General features: G+C 48.6%; 1 protein-coding gene across 1 annotated transcript; it reads right to left on the bottom strand.

The window, feature by feature from the left end:
* Positions 1–441: 441 nt before the first annotated feature.
* On the bottom strand, positions 442–18,132 carry NELFB (negative elongation factor complex member B). The gene is made up of 13 exons (XM_075906049.1): positions 17,970–18,132; positions 17,154–17,317; positions 16,859–16,958; positions 15,663–15,893; positions 11,932–12,117; positions 11,055–11,167; positions 10,334–10,436; positions 8,544–8,639; positions 6,801–6,943; positions 3,897–4,003; positions 2,140–2,281; positions 1,170–1,278; positions 442–944 (listed from the first exon to the last, which is right to left on the bottom strand). The coding sequence occupies exons 1-13, from the start codon at positions 18,069–18,071 to the stop codon at positions 807–809; spliced, it is 1,734 nt and encodes a 577-aa protein (XP_075762164.1). The 5' UTR covers positions 18,072–18,132; the 3' UTR covers positions 442–806.
* Between the last annotated feature and the right edge of the window lie 1,001 nt (positions 18,133–19,133).

Here is a 19,133-nt window from a genome sequence, read left to right as displayed (position 1 = left end):
GGGACCAGGAAGCCTGGGGCTCCTCAAAAGGCATGTCTTCAAATTCCAGCTCCTGAGCTTCTCCAGCTCTCCTCTTCTTCCTAGCCGGGCTGCTGCCCAAGGATCGGGAGGGCTACCAATTACTGGCTGCCATGCAAAAGCTGGGGCTCCGGTTGCTGAACAGCCAGCCCCTGACATCAGATGTAGGTGTCCCGCAACTATGCCAGCCCTACGTCTGAGAGTGAGCAACAACCCCAGCGAGGGATCTGGAACTGCTCTCTTCTTCCCCCGGCCGCAGGGCGACCTGCCAGCAGGTATGCACAGCACTCGTCTTCAGAAAGACGCACTGCACCGAGTTTGAACAATGGATAAAGTCTGCAGCCTTGTTCCCGTTTGGGGAGAACCGTCGCTCAGCTTTAAAACCCAATGAAGCAAAGTGGGGCAAAGAGAAACTGCTCAGACTTTAGGGGTTGATGCCCTCTGCCCGATTACACAAGCCAGGTTTTACTGCCCTAGAAAACTGTACATCTAAACACACAAGAAGATACAAAGCTTATAAAAATAAGACTTGTCTTTTGAAAAAAACCTACAAGCGGAGTAGTCACAAAAAGCCGCCAGGCTCTCCTTACGCAACAGAACCCTGTGCAATACCCTGCCTACCGAGCCTCCTAGCCCACAACGTCTGACCTGCTTCCGTTACAGCTTCAATGGCTTTGGGTTAGTTTCCTCCCGGCAGCCAGAGACACTTAGCAGAGCATTGAAACGCCTTCACGTGGTAGTGCCCCAAGATTCGTTTCTCTGTCATCTCAGAGCCCTGCTCACATGGCTCAGAGCGAGGCTGGGGTGGGCACGGTGGGTAAAGTCAGTTCCATGGATGGAGTCTCAACCACCTGGGCTGGACTGGGTTTGCGAAGCTCCAGTTTCTCGCTCAGCTGGTTGTAAAGCTCCTTCACAGCATCGCCGCTCTGCGGAATGAGTGTTGGGGAAAACCAAAGAAAGAGTCACACTTCAGTCTAGAAGGAACACTAAGCACTAGGACCCTGGGCGTGTTTCGGCACAGAGCAGAGTGCAAAGAGGAGGTGATGCTATAATGAAGCCAATACTCCATACTCCTTGGGCACAGGCTCTGGTAAGCAGCTTCAGGGAATGCAGCCGCCTTCATGTGCAATTACTTTTGTGACCCTTCTTACCTGCTTGGTAGGTTCCAAAGCTTTCTGGAGCGACTCTAATTTTGTAGGTGCCACTTTGTGATGCAGGTGAAGTAGCAATCTTAGCATGTGTCTGTGGACATTCTCTTTTCTGTGAAGAGCAATTGCAAAGTGATGAAATCAATATCTATAACGGTCATACTTGGGAGAGAAAGTTACGGCTACGTCAGAGCAGCGTCGGGGGGCTGAAGCTGTGGGAGCTTTGTTTTTATCAACAATGCTGAAGTTGTAAACGAGCGGCTTCTACGCAAGAGCCTATGCTTCTATAGCAGTGGTCCCCAACGTTATAGGGCTCCCGGGCGCCACGCGTACGGGGCCGCTCACAGGCCATGCGCCTGGGGGCGGGGACAAGCATGTGCCGCACACCTGGGACCAGGGCCGGCACCGGCATGTGCGGCGACCCTGGGCAGGGGCCGCCCAGGCGCCGCATGCACGGGGCCGGCACCGGCATGCACCGCAACCCCAGAGCAGGCGCTGCCCATGCGCCCGGGGCTGGCACCCGCCGCACGCCATGGGGTGGGGCCAGCCCAGATTGCTCCGCAGGCACCGCATTGGGGACCACTGTTCTATAGGCTTCCAAGGAATTCATATGATCATTTAGAACTATTAAGAGGTTCTCTGTGCGCATTTACAAATGATAGAGCTGAAATTAAAGCTAACTGTAAAGCAGAAATGGGATCTGCTACTGTGCTGTAAGGAGAATGTTTCCCTACTGCACTTCTCAATAACGATTTAGGGCTTGCACAATCATTTATAACCCACACATTGTGTTTCGTGTGACCGTACTGCTGCAAAACTGGTTGCAAAGAAAAAAGCATCCCAGCAGTTAACAGCCTTCCCCATCTGAGGGGGGTGAAGAATCTGCAGACAAGCTAAACAATGGCTCAGAGAGGTGTGAACCGCCCCATTCATCTTGTAACTATCCTGCTTTCTGAAGAAGGCTGCCAGTTACCTTGAGCAGGCAGTGAGGAAGAAGCCATCAAAGAGACTGGTGCAGAAGTCCTCCAGTGCAAACTCATCAGCCAGCAATGTGAGGTTACCCGTGAGCAGATGCAGGAAAATGTCACTGAAGGCCAGGTCGCTGAACGTCTCGACTGCACAAGACGAGGGACAGGACTAACATACGGGCAAGCACTTGCCTGAAAGCTTTCCCATGTGTGACGCAGTGTTGGTACCTTGCTGGTTGCTGGGCTTGGGCTGTAGGTGACCCCCACTGGTACCACGGCCCAGCAGAGTAGCTGATGGGACAGGGAGGTAACCTATTCGACCGGTTACCTCCCATGGAGAGGAACAAAGGAAGGTGGAATGCCGCCCCTGGCTGGGGGGCAGGGCTGGAAGTGAGTGGGTTAGTTTCGGTCTGGGAAGCAGGGGAGAAGGAGCTAGCGGGGGGGGGGGCTGGGATTGTAGGGCCAGCCACCCCCCATCTCAAGGGGGGCACTGAGGCCTCCTAGCCCCAGTTCCTGTAACCAGATTCCATCTATGCTGTGCTATATCCTGGAGAAGCAATAAACTCCCTCTGTTCTACTGGCTGGTGGAGTCTGTTCGTGCCACTACAGGGGTGCAGGAGACGGGGAACCCCGACATGCCATCATACCATGTTAGTGGAAGGTGAGCCCGCTGAAAAAGTTGTGTGCGCCTTGCTGACTGACCACTGCAGGTGGTTCGCTGCCCAAGATCCCTGTAAGCTGTGCAGCTGCACATGGAGCAGCCTACGCACCGCCCAGGTGTCAGAGAACCCAGGCCCAGCAGACCTGCCACGGCTGGGGAGAGGAACCTCGCCCGGCTCCCGACCTGCTGCAGCCATGGGCCCCTCTCCAGCCCCCACCTAGCTTAGTGCCCAAGCTGCTGTGGCTGGGAGACAGGCATCCTTTCCGGTAGCGGGGAGAGGCTCCTCTAGCCCAGTGCTGCTGCAGGGGGAATCCTCCCTCCCCACCGTAGTGCTGGCGCAGACTGCACCCTAAGCCCCTCATCCTCAGCCCTGCTCCCGAGCCTGCACTCCCAGCCAGAGCCCTCATCCCCCCTGCCCCACACACAGCCTCTGCCCCAGCCCTGAGCCCCCGCACGCATTTCCAACTCCTGGGCCCCACCGTCACCACGTGAATTCTGTTACGTGCACCAATACGCAGGCGATGTGTCTCCCATCACTTCCATAGTGGTGCACATAACAAAATTCCTTCCGCACGCCTGTGGGAAGGACGAGAGGGAACACTGCTCCCTCCCCCACTTAGATATAAAGGGAGGCGAGAAAGAACCCAGAACACTGGGCTGAGCCGTCACTGAAGGAGAATTCTGGGAGCAGCTAAGCCTCGGCTAGCTACTGGGTTGTTTCCTTGCGAGTTCTTTTGGTGGGTCAAATGGAAAGTTTTGCTCCATTGCAAATTCTGGGGACTGTTTAAAGCAGGCTTCCTGCTCAGAGAAACAACGTATCTTCCTGCGTTATTCTGACCAGCCCAGCACATTGCTAGTTCAGCGCCTTTCATCGGCAGAATTACAAACATAACCTCCCAGAATTCCTGCTCAGTAGGAAAACCCCACTTCTGTCAGTACGTAAACTCAGGGATTGGCATTCTCATGCAGTGAATCACTAGCAGAGCTGAAACTAGAATCCAAGAGATGTCGACACGATCCAACCCCCCCCCCCCACCCCTTATTTTCTGCCTCCTATATGTGACAAGTGGGTACAAAATGTAAGAGGAAAACAAGACTCACCTAGTGCGGGCAGGAGCCGGAGGAAAGCATTCTTGTTCCTCTGTTTAGTTATGTGAAGTATGTAGTAAAGCCCAACCTCACAGGCTATTCTGTGCTCCTGGAGGAATCTGTTATGGCAACATTTCTTAATCAGTAGAACAAGAACCCCCTCACTAAAGAGAACCTTATAAAGACGGGCCCACAACTGGGAACTGAGAGAGAAAAGGAAGCAGGGAAACAGCTAACCTCAAGTCTTGGGTGAAGTGGCAGCTAAGAGCTCCTATTGAGATCTATGAGAGCTGCCAGGGCCCAAAGAAATAATTGTTCCCCAAACACAGTTTACTTTCTAATCATCATCTCTAACGGAACAGTTAAGAGGAGAAAGGAACCTTCAGGACCAACCTGAACACAATAGAAAATCGGATTCTGCTTTGTTTTACAGGTTAGATGCCTATTCTAGCACAAAATTGCGGCAATTGTGATCATAACTGGAAGTGGTACTTCAACAAGAAGTGCACTGAAAATAAGTGTAAGGTCTGAACACGACTCAGCAAAGGTTTTGCAAAGAGACACAAGAAGTTTCTTTTTTAACCACAAAACCTTTTTCAAAGTTTCTCTTTGAAATCCCAAAGTCCTCTCATCACACAAAAGCATCTTATTTCTAGTAGCACATGTGAAGGTGTTCATTTTCTTGCTGAGTAATGGTGAGCAGTCCAAATGCACTTAAATTCAATAAAACCATGAAAGCAGCCACTGTACTCTGCTTGTGAAGGACACACAAATGTCTCCTTAATTTGAAAACAACACACCCCTTCGTTATTTGCTATACACAGACTGAAATGAAGTGTCAAAGCAAGAAACATTAATGTGAGGGCCCACCTCCTAGGGATGTTAAATTGCAAGTAACTGACTTATCGAATAGTTGATGCATTTTGCATTGACTATTTGATAGGGCGTCTTCACCTCTGAAGTGTAGAAACAGTCTTAGGGCTGCTGCTACACTTTATAGGTGAAAGCACCGTGTGGAGCCCAGGGTCAGCTGGGGACACCCCCGCTGAGCCCGGGCTCTGTGCAATGCTGTTGCTTTGAAACGCCGTGTGCAGCTGGGGACACCCCAGCTGACCCCGGGCTGCATGCGGGGTTTCAAAGTGGCAGCGCCATGTAGAGCCTGGGGTCTGGCTCCAGGCATCAAGCGGCGCTGTCACTTTGAAGTACTCCCTCTTTCCTCCTCCCCCTTGCTGCCTCATTCTGATAGAGGCAGCAAAGGGAGGGAAGTGACTAGACGACAAGCTTAACTATCTGATAAGCATTTGCTTGTCGATTAGTCCTTCACATCCCTACCACCTCCACAGACCAGGCCAATATAAAAGTCAAGAGTAAGAAATACCACTCCACACTAATTGCTTCAATATTTTCCAATAGCGGAGATACTGAACTTTGTGAAGGGATGACAGACTTTGCTTCCTTGAAAATAGGGGCAAACCAACTTGTGCTGAGTTTCAAAACAGTGTTCATGATCAGACACTCACACCTCTCTAAGGCTCTGTCTACACTCCAGGGTTTTTGCACAAGAAACTTTTTGCGGAAGAGATCGTCCGCAAAAACGCCTTGCACAAAAGCGTGTCCATACTTCTAAAGCGATGTGCTTTTGCCTAAGAGCGTCCACACTGCATGGACACTCTTCTGCAAGGAAGTTCTGATGGCTATTCACCTGTGCTTTTTCTGATAGGCTCTTTTTGTGCAAGAAACCCCTGTTGATCATCCGCACACATCTTTTTGCGCAAGAGTTCTTGTGCAAAAAGGAGTTATTCCTCGTAGAAAGAGGTATACCTACACTGCAAAAAGCCCTCTGTTCTTGCACAAAAATGCACTTGAGATATGGACACTCCAGGGGTTTTTGCGCAAAAACCCTGTAGGGTAAACATAGCCTAAATGTGTTACTGCTGAGTAGTAGCCATGTTTGTCAGTTAAAGAACTATCCTCTTTCTAACCTCTTCATGGGTAACAAACTCTTTTAACGACCGTAGCAAACCTCTTAAACTACATTCAACTCCAAACTCTCTTTAACCAACTGATGCAGCCTCTGGCTTAAGGAGCAGCAGCAATATGCTCCACAGCACATTGATTTTTAATATCAGCTCTGTCTACAACAAACTCTCTTTGGTATGGTCCATGAAGAAATAACTGAGGCCAAAGGCACCAAGACAATATTATTCTATTCTCTTAGGCCCTGATTCCACATGTAGTACATGAGTAGCCTCACTGGCTATAAAGTCCTTTGCTGAATAAGGGCCTGGGTATTTTGTTCTTTTTCCTATGCAGCTGTCTTTCGATCGGAGTCCTGGAGAAAAATGCCAGTTTCTAGCTGGAGCTCAAAGACATCTGAACAGGACACCACCCTCTCTGGCTCCAAAGCAGCACCATTTCTCTCTTACTTCTTGCCAGAGACCCGCTTGGTTCTTTCTATCGACCTATTCAAGACCTGTAGTTTTACTGCTTTCTAATCAACTACTCCATTGAGAGAGCTACTTGAACAGAATGGACACTTGCAATTAGGGTTATTTTTTTTCCTTTTAATTGTGCCAGGTTGCACATAATGGGCTTCTCTATACCACAGCTTAGCTACATAAGGCTATGTATACTCTACAAATTACTTCAGTGTATCACTCAATTAATCCACATGTCTGAGCAACTAAGTTACACAAACCTAAGTGTTAGTGTGGACAGTGCTATGTTGGCAGGAGAGCATCTTCCATTGATACAGTACAGGAGGCGTTATTGAGCTGATGAGAGATTTCTCTCCCATTGGCTTAGAGAACCTTTACCAGAAGTGGTGCAGCTGTGCTGCTGTAAGTGATGTAGTGTAGACGTAGCCTAATGCTTTGCTTTGAAAAAAGATCTAACGCACATAGGTGGATAACTTACTTGGTGAAAGTTTCAGGAATGGTGCTGGGGTAAGGAATTGGCCCTTTTTCTTCTGATGGCAGTTTCTGATCTACGTTGAATGTATAGTCATCCACCACAAAAGACATCAGCATCGGCAAGAACTTGGTGATCAACTCATGTTCCTTAGAGGTGGGGAAAAAAACCCATTGTAATACTAAAAAAAAAATTCAGTGTGTGTGTGTCATTTTCCCTCCAAGAATCTCAAAGTGTTTAAGTGACCATGTAATATACCCATCACAGCTAGAAAAACTAAGGTACACAATTTGCCCATGGCCACAGGGCAAACCAATGGTACATAGGAACATAAAACATGGTATTCAGACACCAAGTTCCTTCTCTAATCAGTGACTTCTCTTTTCACGTCCTTCAGTAGAACATAAGGAGTTAATCAGAAAACTATCCTTCAGTTTATACACAAAAACACTATTGGACGAATGTTTTGATTTAACGTAATTACCCCGTGATACACAGATCCCATGTAGGCACCTTATCTTATACTGTTGCAAGCACTGGACACAGAGGGTTTTGGTAAGGACAGAGTGGTATGCTAATGAGTACAAATCATCTTATTAATTCCTTGACAGAATATTAACTATTGCACACTGAGTCCTGCTCCCCTGAGGAGTGCCGGGGAAGTTCACGCTCATTTCCTCTCTTCCCACAGCAGGTAAAAATTACTTATTTTGTATCAAACTGAAACAACAGGAAGCGAGAGCTTATGGAACCACAAAGCTCATTAAAAAATGAGGCAAATTGTGGCACTCTCTCTATATAGTGCTAGCAGGTGAAGAAGGAACCTTACAACTAATGTAAGTCAAGGTTCTGTTGAAGGTCATAATTACCTAATCACATTAGTATGGGACTATTAATGCATAAGCACTTCGGGGTGCTGGAACAATTTGTATAGTGGGAGGTGCTGAGAATCACTGAGCAAAACTGTAACCCCTGTATAGGGTGGAAACCATTTCAAGGCAGGTGGTGCAGGAGCACCGCTCATTCCAACCCTATGGAAAATGTATATCGCTGAGGTAGATGGGCAGTCAGCTAGAGGTGTATCTATTCCGTGTCTTATCAAACCCCGGGGAAGTACTGCACTACCATGCAGCACAGAAGAGAAACAGCAATGACATTTTTGCAGTTCTGCTTACATCCTGTCTTACTGCCCAGTATTATGGTTACCCTCTCTTCTGTAGATAGTGGAATACAACTTCTCCCAGAGCTGCCACATCTGTTCAGAAAGCAGGCCAGGAGAAAGTGAGGGGAGGGTAGCTTGAGTGATCCAAAATGCACTTTCCAGGGGTTGACTGTGATAGCTCCACAGCGCTGCTATCACAACGTTAGGGAGGCAGAAGTGATAACGCAACAAGCTGCCATTAGAGTTTAGGGCTAGCCCCAGCAATACTATTTGCACATTCATTCTGATCCAGTCTCACTATTTGGGTGGCAATCCCCGGAGTTATAAGTCATTAGCACAGAGTTTGATTTAAACAAGTTACAGCCCAGCTGTTCAAGATTAGAAAAAAGGGTGCACGTAGGCAAACTTTATAAGAGCACCCACTGGTGTACACTCAACCCCTAATGGTGCATGCCAATGCAAAGTATCATCTGTACAAACAGGATGTTTCTATGTGCATTAGAGGCATTTGAAAAAGCTGGTCCCATGGATTATTTAAAAGTGGAAGATGAAGAAATCAATGAGGAAACACTCTTCAATAAGCTTACCATTTTAGGCTCCCTGAAGACTTGACTGTCGATCATGTCCCAGGCGCCTTGTCCCAGAGACAGCATCCTAAGCAGCAGCAAGAGATCAGGGCTTTCCTGGAAATTCATATGAAAAGTTATGTTCTCCTTCGATTCCCTACATGTTGGAGATTTATTTGGCTGTAGTTTATATTCAGTGGTATTCCTGGATTCAGAGGCATTATCTAGAGACGTTAGATGACAGAAGATTGATAGAGCTGTCAATTGGTATGATTACCAAAATAACGAATGATAGCTCAGAGGGCCCCAAACAGCTGCAAACGCTACAGAACAGGGTAACCTTGTATAGCGTGCTTGGAGATGTTAAGGCAATTGGCAACTGAGCGTGCGATTGGCGAGACACTTTTTAAAACAATTCGACATAATACAACACCATACCCGGCAGAAAGAAACTACACACATTTGTAAGTAAATATCCAGTATTGAGTGTGTAACAATAATGGCCTTACAATTACATAGTACGATGGAGCTTAAAATGATAAAAAGACATTATTTGACAATAAACGAAGCAGCCCAAAGGATGAAATATTGGAAGTGAGCTTTGTATAGTTCCCATCCTAACATCTGAGTCCTGAACCACCCGGGGCAAAGAATCTCATCCTTGTTGCAAAGCCTGTGAGTACCCTTTTCATAGCAGAAAACCTGAGGATCCAACCTGCCGACTACATACTAAGTCCTTCCTAGGACTACACCTTGGCTACGTGACAACCAACATTCCTAACGCAGTGCTGCCCCCCTGCCCCAGGAACTGTCAGCAGCCAGACACAGCATTACAGAGAGCTGCCTCCCAACACTATTTAGTGCATAATCATCTTCTGTGTGTGGCTGACATACATGTAGAGAAACAACTATAATTTGACCTTCACATGGCTCAGTAAAGTGTACAATAGAAAACCCTTTCTCCAGTTACATCATTCAGTAGGAATTGTCTTTATTATATCCCCCAAATCCAGCAATGGGCAACCGAGGCTAGCGAGTGAGCCACATGAATGGCCTCCTCCATCTCAGCGGCTGCAAAACTGTTGCAACCAAGATGGTCTCCCAGAATAAGGTAGTTTTGCTAACTGCACTCGGTAACCTATGCTTCGCAGGCTGTGCCGACTGATAGCAGCGCTTTGATTGGCTGCAGAGGAAACGTCTGGCTGTCCCACTCAATGTTGTGTGCAAGCAGCATGCACCTCACTTCACCTGCCTTTGCTGATGTGACATGCATGTTGCCTTAGTAATATCGGTAGGAAAAAAACCTATGCGGATGGAAACCGCAATTTGGGCAAAGGTAAACAACATGTTTCATAAGCCACATGTAGAACCCCGACAGGCCGCAAGTTGCCCACCACTGCCCGAACCCCACTCAGATGAAAAGCCAGACACTAGAACAGTTTGGCACAGGGAGTAAAGGGAGCAACTGTGGCAGGAATGTAAGTAGGCAGTAAGCAGTTGCCTGAAGGATACATAATTAGAAGAGCATGAATCTAATAGTAAGAAATGCTGAGGGGATACTGCCAACTTGAAAATCATATTTGTTTAAAAACTGTAAACCTACCGTGATTGCATGCAACTCCTACAATTACTACAAATGAAAGAAATTAGAATGAAGTGTATGTTTCTCCTCTTTTTCGGTTTACTTGTGCATTTGATAGCAGTCTCATGGTTTCTCCTGCAATGTAAAGCGTCTCCCTTGCTGAAAAATGTGGTCTCATTATAACCAGAACAAGGTTCATTTGTAATCTGTGCAGGTTTCTCAGACTCACCCTGGGTAAAGTGTCTTGCCCAATCAGCTCTTGCAGATGACGTATGGTACTCAGAGCTAAGGTATTAATGGCAAAGGGATCACACAAGATCATTGATAAATCCCTGAAGGTAAACAGAATCACAAATGAATTTTATATATGCTAACGAACACCGAAAGCCCGACCCCACACCCAGCCATAAACTATCTGCTACTCAAGAAAGTGTCTGTATTGCAAGAAAAACTTTGGTCCTGTCCATTTGTTGTTGTTCAATCTATCAAATCTAAGATACATTGAGGACGGACACACACACACACACACACACACACACACACACACACACACACACACACACACACACACACACACACACACACACACACACACACACACACACACACACACACACACACACACACACACACACACACACACACTCTTTAAAGGGACAGTGCCCAATTAAAAACTTAATCAGTATTATGTTTCTGCCTTCGATCAATAATTAGATGCTTAAAACTGGCCAGAGTCCTACCTGATGTAAAAATCCCTTTGGCTTTTATTTTACAGGATCCAGAGTTACTACTCAGGGATGAAATAAACCTGTAATCTTACTAAGAAGGACCGTGTAATGATTGGTTTTGTTACCAGGCACTTGTGGGGAATTAACAACTAAAGTAACTCATCCATGTAGGATAACACAAGCATCGCTCTCAACTTGATTTTATGAGCCTGTACTGCTCACCCCAATACTTGTTCTTGTCCTTTCTTCACACCATCCAGAAACCCTTGCAGCTCCCGAGCTCTTTTGTTGTCCACAAACTTCTCCCGAATGCAGGCGTCTAGGCACCAGGTGAACTGCAAAGAAAAGGAACTTTCTTAACACACCCATGGCATCTCCTTTTAGCCAGCATTCAAATATATAAATCACCTCAAGGTTTCACTATCATACCGTTCACTTGATATTTAATTAAATACCCCTGCATACATCTTTCCTCCCTGCCCAGACCCCACCATGCCCTCCCTGGTCCAGCAAAATCTTTAATCCAGCATACCATTTCCCAGAGTTGTCAGATTAAAGAGGTTCAAATGTATAACCAGGACCTAAGTGCAGAGAACAGAATGCAACTGCATGTAGAGGGGATAAGTAACTTAATTCACATGACAAATTGCATCCTATCACTAAATAGGACAGAAAATCTCCTACATTTTTATTATTATTTTAATACTTTTTATACATCAAGAGCCACAGCATTTCACAAACTGGTGAAATGCAACCACTTCTGGGCAAAGAGCATCAGCTTGTGCATAGTCCTATGCAAACAGGGAGGAGAAGGAATTGTTGGGCAAAAACATTGGGGCAAACCAGTGGCATGAACTTTGTTTTTGGTAGCATCCATGTAGATCAGATAGCACATTGTTTTTTGAGACTTCATACCAAGCACCATGACCAATGTAACCACCAACGGCTTAGTTAGTGCTGCTGGGATTTGAACCGTATTCTGTGCCTGGAGATAATATCCTCTCTGGGTTATTGACCTTCAAGGCAGCACGTATAAATGAGAGCAGCTCAGACTGAAAATCCCAAAGTACTACTTCTGCCTGGTCCATCTATTCATTACCTTGTGACAGGGATCAACAGTACAGATCTCACTGATGTCCAGGTCATGCAGCGACATCAGGAGCTCTGCCCGTAGTGTGCAGTAATGGACATTTCTGGTCCGAAGGAATAAGGTTCTTAGGAACTGTAGCACCATGTCATACAGCTTCACATTCTTCCCAATCATCTGAGTCAGCTTCTGAACCACCTAAAGCCCAAATGGAAAAACACACGCTTAGTGCCAAAGGATAATCCAATACGACAGCTTCAAAGCCACATTATTATTTGTCCCCTCAGTTGTGGAATGCCTGAACCAAAACATACAGCTTTAAAGGACATTTCATACAAAGAACTTTTCAGCATTTCAACTCCATTTGTGCTTTAATAGATTTTTGTCTAGACCTTAGTAATTGCAATCTGACCTGTTACACCAAATATGCCGATAGAAATTGCTTTTACTGTAAATGTGATCTTAGAGTTGTATATGGACATCTAGCACTACAGTTCCAGAGCACCCAACATGGAAAATCAAAAGTAATAACAAAATGCCTAGGGGACTTCAGAGTCTCTGGAATTTTTCCCTTTTTTAAGTTAAAAAATTATGCTTGGAGCAAAGATTTTGGATTTTTTTGAACATTTTAATAACACGTGTAAAGTAAGTGTGTCAAAAAGTCCCATTGCAACAGACACGATACAATTACTCAGGAAAGCACAGTCCCTGCCCTGAAGAATTTACAATGTAGTTTAAGACAAGCTAATGAGGGTAGCATACAACAGGAAGGAAGAGAGGCTGGGGTGAGGGTAGCATTCAGAAGCTCACACTATTCAACAGGCTAGCCACACACACAGCTTTTACACACACACTTATCCAGTGTTGCTCGGGTCCTTATCTGGAAAATGAAAGTGTCCACGCTTCATTTAAATCATTGCTGGGAGGGGGGAGGGGGGGGAGCATACCCAGCCTGCCCTGGGGAGAAAGGACTATCCCAGCCCTCTCTCACTGCAGCAGCTTGGTGCCAGGTGAGAAGTGCCTCTCCATAACTGTCGCAGTTCCATGGAGCACAGCCAGGGGAGAGGTACATGTCCCCCAGCTAAGGCAGATCCTGGTTCCTCGGCCCCCTGGGAATGCAGCAAACTGTGCACTTTCTTCTCACCCCCGGATGAAGGGGAACAGTCAGCAATGTTCCCCTACAAATGGCGGAGGGGAAGTTGGGACAGTCCTGGATGGGAAGGGGCATGTACCCCCAGGAACCCCTTTCACCTGCCTCCTTTCTATATGGCAGCGTTTCCCAAACTATGGGCAGCGGCCCGTATCAGCATGGCTGCCGGGAGGGGAGCAGAGCGGGGTGGGTGGGGGGGAGGGGAGAGGAACCGGCCGCCGGGAAGCAGTGCTGGGGGCAGCGGGCCTGTCCCAGTGGAGATCCGGGTGGGTGGCCAAAGCAGGGCTGGGAGCGGCGGGGCTGTCCCACGGAGATCCAAGAGGGTGGGCAGCAAAAGCAGGGTTGGGGGCAGCGGGGCTGTGCCATGGAGATGCAGGTGGTGAAAGCAGGACTGGGGGAGTGGGGCTGTCCTGTGGAGATCCGGGCATGTGGGCGGCGGAAGCAGGGTTGGGGGCAGCGGGGCTGTCCCGGAGAGATGAGGGGAGGCGGGGGGGGGGGGGGGGGGGCAAAAGAAGCAGGGTTGGAGGTAGCGAGGCTGTCCGGCAATGGCGATCGGGGAGGGCAGGCGGCGGAACCAGGGCTGCATGGGGGAGGAGGAGCTGGTCGGGGGAGATCAGGAGGAGGATGGAAGAATCAGCTGCCAAAAGCAGGGCTGGACGGGGGCAGCAGGGCTGGTGGTGGTGGGGGTTGTCGGGGGAGCGGGGCTGACCGGGGAAGATTGGTGGGTGGCGGGGGGAACCGACCGCTGGAAGCAGGGCTAGATGGGGGCAGCAGGGCTGGACTGGGGAGATCGGGAAGAGAAGGGGGGGGGAGAGTGGGACTGACCTGGGCATATGCAGACCCTGGCAGACCAGTGAGTCTGGCTGCGGATTCCATTTTGCCCCCTCCCTGGAGTAGTTGCGAACTGCCTGGCAGGTAGACACACTCAGACAGCGCAAGCACATCTACCAGCCAGGCAGCTAAGGACTATTACACTTAATTATATTAAGACGTACCTAATTAGAAAATACCAGGCATTTTATATGTCTGGTAATTTCTCAATTTCTTTTCCAGACAAAACCTTCAAATACCAGACTGTCCGGTACAAAACTGGACACCTGGCAACCCTACCCCTCCTTGCACTCTCCCTCCTAGCCAGATACCCCACCCCCAATCTGCTCCTGCTCCTGCCTCCTGAAGTGCTCATGTGGCGCCGGGTTACCCAAACCCTGGCCCAGGCTGGGTGGAGGATGCAACCGGGCAAAACACTGAAAATGTATTCATTTTTCATTCTTTTTTTTAAATATGCGTTTATATTTTTGGGCTGCAAAAGACAGTTCTGAAAAAAAACTGGGTTCCAACTAAAGTAAAAAGTTTGGGAACCCCTGGTCTAGCCAGCTTTCTATCCATCTTACAGTCCATTTATCCAATCCATATTCCCTTAACTTGCTGGCAAGAATATTGTGGGTCACTGTATCAAAAGCTTTGCTAACACTGGCACTGCGGGTTTTGGGAGGACCAGAAACAACTTATTTGAATATTCATCATTTGCTTATTGAATATGCAAATATATGTTATCGGTCCTGAAAAACCTCGTGAATGGATTTACTGGTCCCTGTGTCAAAAAGTTTGGGAACCCCTGCTATATGGTATTATGAAAAGCCATCCTATTCCAGGAACATCCCACTTTCCTGGCACAACCAAACCCTGACCTTACTTTAAATTATGAGAAGAGGAAACAATATTCCAAATTTGGTAGTCCAAGCTCTTACCGTTTAGGAGGAGTTCTTGAACAAACAAACAGATTCAAGGACAAACTCTCTCAAATATACAGTAGATAAAGCTGGGCGTTATATTAAATCCCAGACTGATAGAACGAGGAAAAAATATTAATTACACATTTTGCTTAGCAATTTAAATGTTATTTTAAAAAATCTGCTTAAACAAAAGATTAACCTATTGGAATGGCACCTAGTGACAAAGTAATACAATTATAACAACATTGAGCTTTATGTTTAATTTATTAAATATAAAATTAGCCTGTTTATTTTAGGGATGTAAATGGTTAACCAGTAGGGGCCGGAGCAGCTTCCCACCTGCCATGGGTGGGGGGCTGCTCCAGCTCCGCAGGGCCTGCTGTGGGTAGGTGGTACTCTAGCCCAGCCAGAGCAGCCCCTGTTGGCAGAAGGCTTGACCAAGGCTCACTACAGGCAGGGAGGTCCAGCGCAGCAGGGGCAGTCCCAGTCTGCAGCAAGGGGGGGGCCATTCCAGCACGGGCAGTGATAGGTGGGCAGCTGCTCACCCCCGCAACTGCCCTCCCCATTAATCGGTTAACTGGTTAAACATTACTTTTAACCAGTTAACTAATTAAAAATTGGCTTTGACATCCCTAGTTTATTTCATTAAGACTTGTTTAAAGAAGATAAACTGACACTAAGTAACTAGCCAAAATATTTACATAGCTTTTTCCAGGTGGTAGCAAAGTTTCAAGGCCAGATGGATGCTCAATTCTCTGATAATACTGGCAGGATAGGAACCCAATATGCTCCCTTTTCAAAGACAGAGATTGGAGAATCCTGTTCCAAATTTCACTGTAAGTTCTTCCTGTTCTTACCTCTCCCTGACGTCTCGTTTTTGGAGAGGGACTGAAGAAGTTGTGCAAGACAGAGAGATCACTACTGAAGAGAGTGTTTTCTTTTTCCAGGATGTACTGTTTTAGCAATGGGGACACCTCATCACCGAACAGAGCTTGGTTATCCTGCCAGATCTGGCGCTTCACCTCCACGGCACATGCTTTGTATAAATCCTTATCTGCCATCACTAACTTCAGTTTCTTTTCAGGGACCTATGAACAACAGTGCAGAGTCAGGAAAAAGTTTAGCTAGGGGTTCACCGGTCAGATTGTTAAAATGGTAGGTAGTTAACTACTGGAAAGATCGACATCACAGCCTTGAACTGGCCAGTAACTTCTATAGCCAGTGCAATTAAAACATAAGGAAACAGCAGAGACCCTTCTTTTATGATCCTGCCCCTCCAAAAGGATCCTGATTTTAAAGTATTTAGCTTTCGAGATAAAGCATTACATTTTCCTTCAGTTAGTTTTACAACAAATATCTTCCCCTATTAAAAAAGGAAGAAAAGCATTCTACAGTGACGGTTCAAAGCTCTACAAAGTACAAAGCACTAGCAGAGGTTTTGAATAGGGATGAGAGTTTAATCAATTAACCCATAAACTTTTAAACTGATGTTTATCAGTTAATCTCAGCCAACTCCCAGGGAGTCCTCTTCAATGTGGCAAGGCAGCAAAACCTCCTGCCTGGTTACCATATTACATGATTTTTAACATCCCTAGTTTTGAAGCGATTATATTAAGGATACTTAGTGCCTTACATGAAGGGTTGTTTCCTTTTACGTGCCCTTTCCCAGAAATATTGCCCTTTACAAAAAAAAAATCTAGCTTTAAAATTTAAGCTATATAATTTACTAGGTCATCCTTACAATGTCCCACTTGCCGTTTAAATCAGTGATGAAAAAGCCCCCTACCACTGAGTTCAATCTATTTTTCAGAAGGATGAGGGAGGACAGGCACATTTTAAAAACAGAAAAACACGCTTCTCTCGCTAATTCATTTATAAAGTATGAAATGCTTTTTAAACTACATTAAAATTAACTGATATGAGAATCAAAGTGTAAGCCAAAATCTCTACCAGTGAATGATTAACTGAAGAGTTTGCAAATGTGCCACACAGCCCAGCTAACAGCAGAAAGTAAAAGGGACTGTTGTAACCAGGAGATATAAGGAGATTTTACCTTGGGAAGGTGTTTCATGACACACATCACCACAGGCTGTATAGATGGCATCTTGACCAAGGAAAAACATTTTTCCAGCAGATCCTCTAGCTTTTTGTATCTGGAAACATGCAAGCAAGAAAAGTTGCAAGGTAAAGTTTTCAAAACCCCTGAGTCACTTAAGGTCTTAAGTGCTTGAATTGCTTTTGAAAATGGGACTTAAGCACTTAAGTTTTTTTAAAAAACTTTACCTTCCATGATTTTGCAATTAATTTCTAATGATGAGTAATATGCAGCAACAAGATCAGTAACACACCTTTCCTCAACTTTTCCTTCTGAGGCAATGGCTGAAACTCTCTCTAGCAGTTTCTCCCTCAGCTCATCAAATACAGACTGATGAAATTCCAACCTAGGAGTGCCGTGGAGGTCCAAGAATGGCAGAGCAGACTGGAGAGAGGGCAGGAGGACTCCATTTTCTGTCTAGCAAAACAAACACCATAAGAGTCCTAAGTTTTGGATTAAACACAAATTCCTGGTTGGCAATAAAACAGAGTGCCCGCCAAGAGAAACAAGGCTTCCTTCTCACATTTCAGCCTGGGGTACGCTGCTAAAAACAAAACCTGTTTGCAAAACAGCTAAATCCTGACCGGTTTGGGGGGGGGGCTCCCTTCCTTTTTAATGGTGGTAGAGATGCAGCCCTTAGTCTGGTGCAGCTGGAACAAAAGGCAGGACCAGGCAGCGCTTTAAAGACTAACAAGATGGTTTATTAGGAGATGTACCAGGGCATCAGCTCGGTAACCCCCCCCCAGGACCCCCCTTCGCCAGAGCCATGGGGGGAGGGGGGACACGCCCCGCCCCAAGGAGGGAGTCGCTTGCGCGGCGCAGGACCAGCCTGGGTTAGGCCGCTTCCGGGGGGGGGGGGTGAAGCCCTTTGTAGGAGGGTCCCGCCGCGCGGGGGGGGGGGGGGCGGCTCCTCACGCGGAGCCTCGGGCCCCAGACGCGCCGATCCCAGCGGGGTCTCCCTGCGAGGGGGGGCGGCCAGTGGGGGGGGCACTCCCATGAGCCCCCCCAGTCCCCGCGCATGCGCCCTGCGCGGTCCTCGAGGCGCCGGCCTCGGGCCCCCGGGCCGCACCTGGAACTGCTCGATGGCCTTGAGCGGTTCGGTGCAGTTGGTCAGCGTCTCCTTCAGGTCCTCGCCGTTGGCCACCCCCAGCTCCTGCAGCCCCGCGAACATGGCGGCGGGGCGGGTCCGTCGCCGGCCCCGGCCCCCCGGACCCCGCGGCCCCGGCACGCAGGTTCCGGCTCGGCGGGCGGAGCCGGGCTGCGAGCGCCACAGCGACCCCTGCGGCCCGCGGCCGGCGTGGCGGCCTCCCCCCCACCGCCCCCGCCTGCGGCCGGCCCCCTAGAGACACCCCGCGGGAATGCCGCCTCCCCGCTGCGTCCCCCACCCCGTGTGCTGCCTCCCCCCCCACAGAGATAGGCTTGGCAGACGGGGTTACAAAAAATACCCAACACCCCCCCCCCAAAAAAAAAACACCGGGAAAAAATTCTGTTGGGGGGGGGGGGGGAAAGGGGAGACCAAAGTAGTGGAGAAAAAAAAGGGCGCTGCGCCTTTAAGTGGCTCTGGTCTCAGTGCCCCCCATCCCAGTGCACTCACCCCTCCCCCAGAGCCAGGTGCCCCAGTGCCCCCCCATCCCAGTGCACTCACCCCTCCCCCAGAGCCAGGTGCCCCAGTGCCCCCCCATCCCAGTGCACTCACCCCTCCCCCAGAGCCAGGTGCCCCAGTGCCCCCCCCCATCCCAATGCACTCATCCCTCCCCCAGAGCCAGGTGCCCCAGTGCCCCCCATCCCAATGCACTCACCCCTCCCCCAGAGCCAGGTGCCCCAGTGCCCCCCCCATCCCAATGCACTCACCCCTCCCCCAGAGCCAGGCGCCCCAGTGTCCCCCCATCCCAGTGCACTCACCCCTCCCCCAGAGCCAGGTGCCCCAGTGCCCCCCCATCCCAGTGCACTCACCCCTCCCCCAGAGCCAGGTGCCCCAGTGCCCCCCCATCCCAGTGCACTCACCCCTCCCCCAGAGCCAGGTGCCCCAGTGCCCCCCCCATCCCAATGCACTCATCCCTCCCCCAGAGCCAGGTGCCCCAGTGCCCCCCCATCCCAATGCACTCACCCCTCCCCCAGAGCCAGGTGCCCCAGTGCCCCCCCATCCCAATGCACTCACCCCTCCCCCAGAGCCAGGCGCCCCAGTGTCCCCCCATCCCAGTGCACTCACCCCTCCCCCAGAGCCAGGCGCCCC

The sequence above is a fragment of the Pelodiscus sinensis genome, chromosome 22 (genome assembly GCF_049634645.1).
Source record: "Pelodiscus sinensis isolate JC-2024 chromosome 22, ASM4963464v1, whole genome shotgun sequence".
NCBI classification, from domain to species: domain Eukaryota; kingdom Metazoa; phylum Chordata; order Testudines; family Trionychidae; genus Pelodiscus; species Pelodiscus sinensis.
Note: the sequence above shows the minus strand (reverse complement) of the source record. Positions and strands in the feature narration are given on the sequence as shown.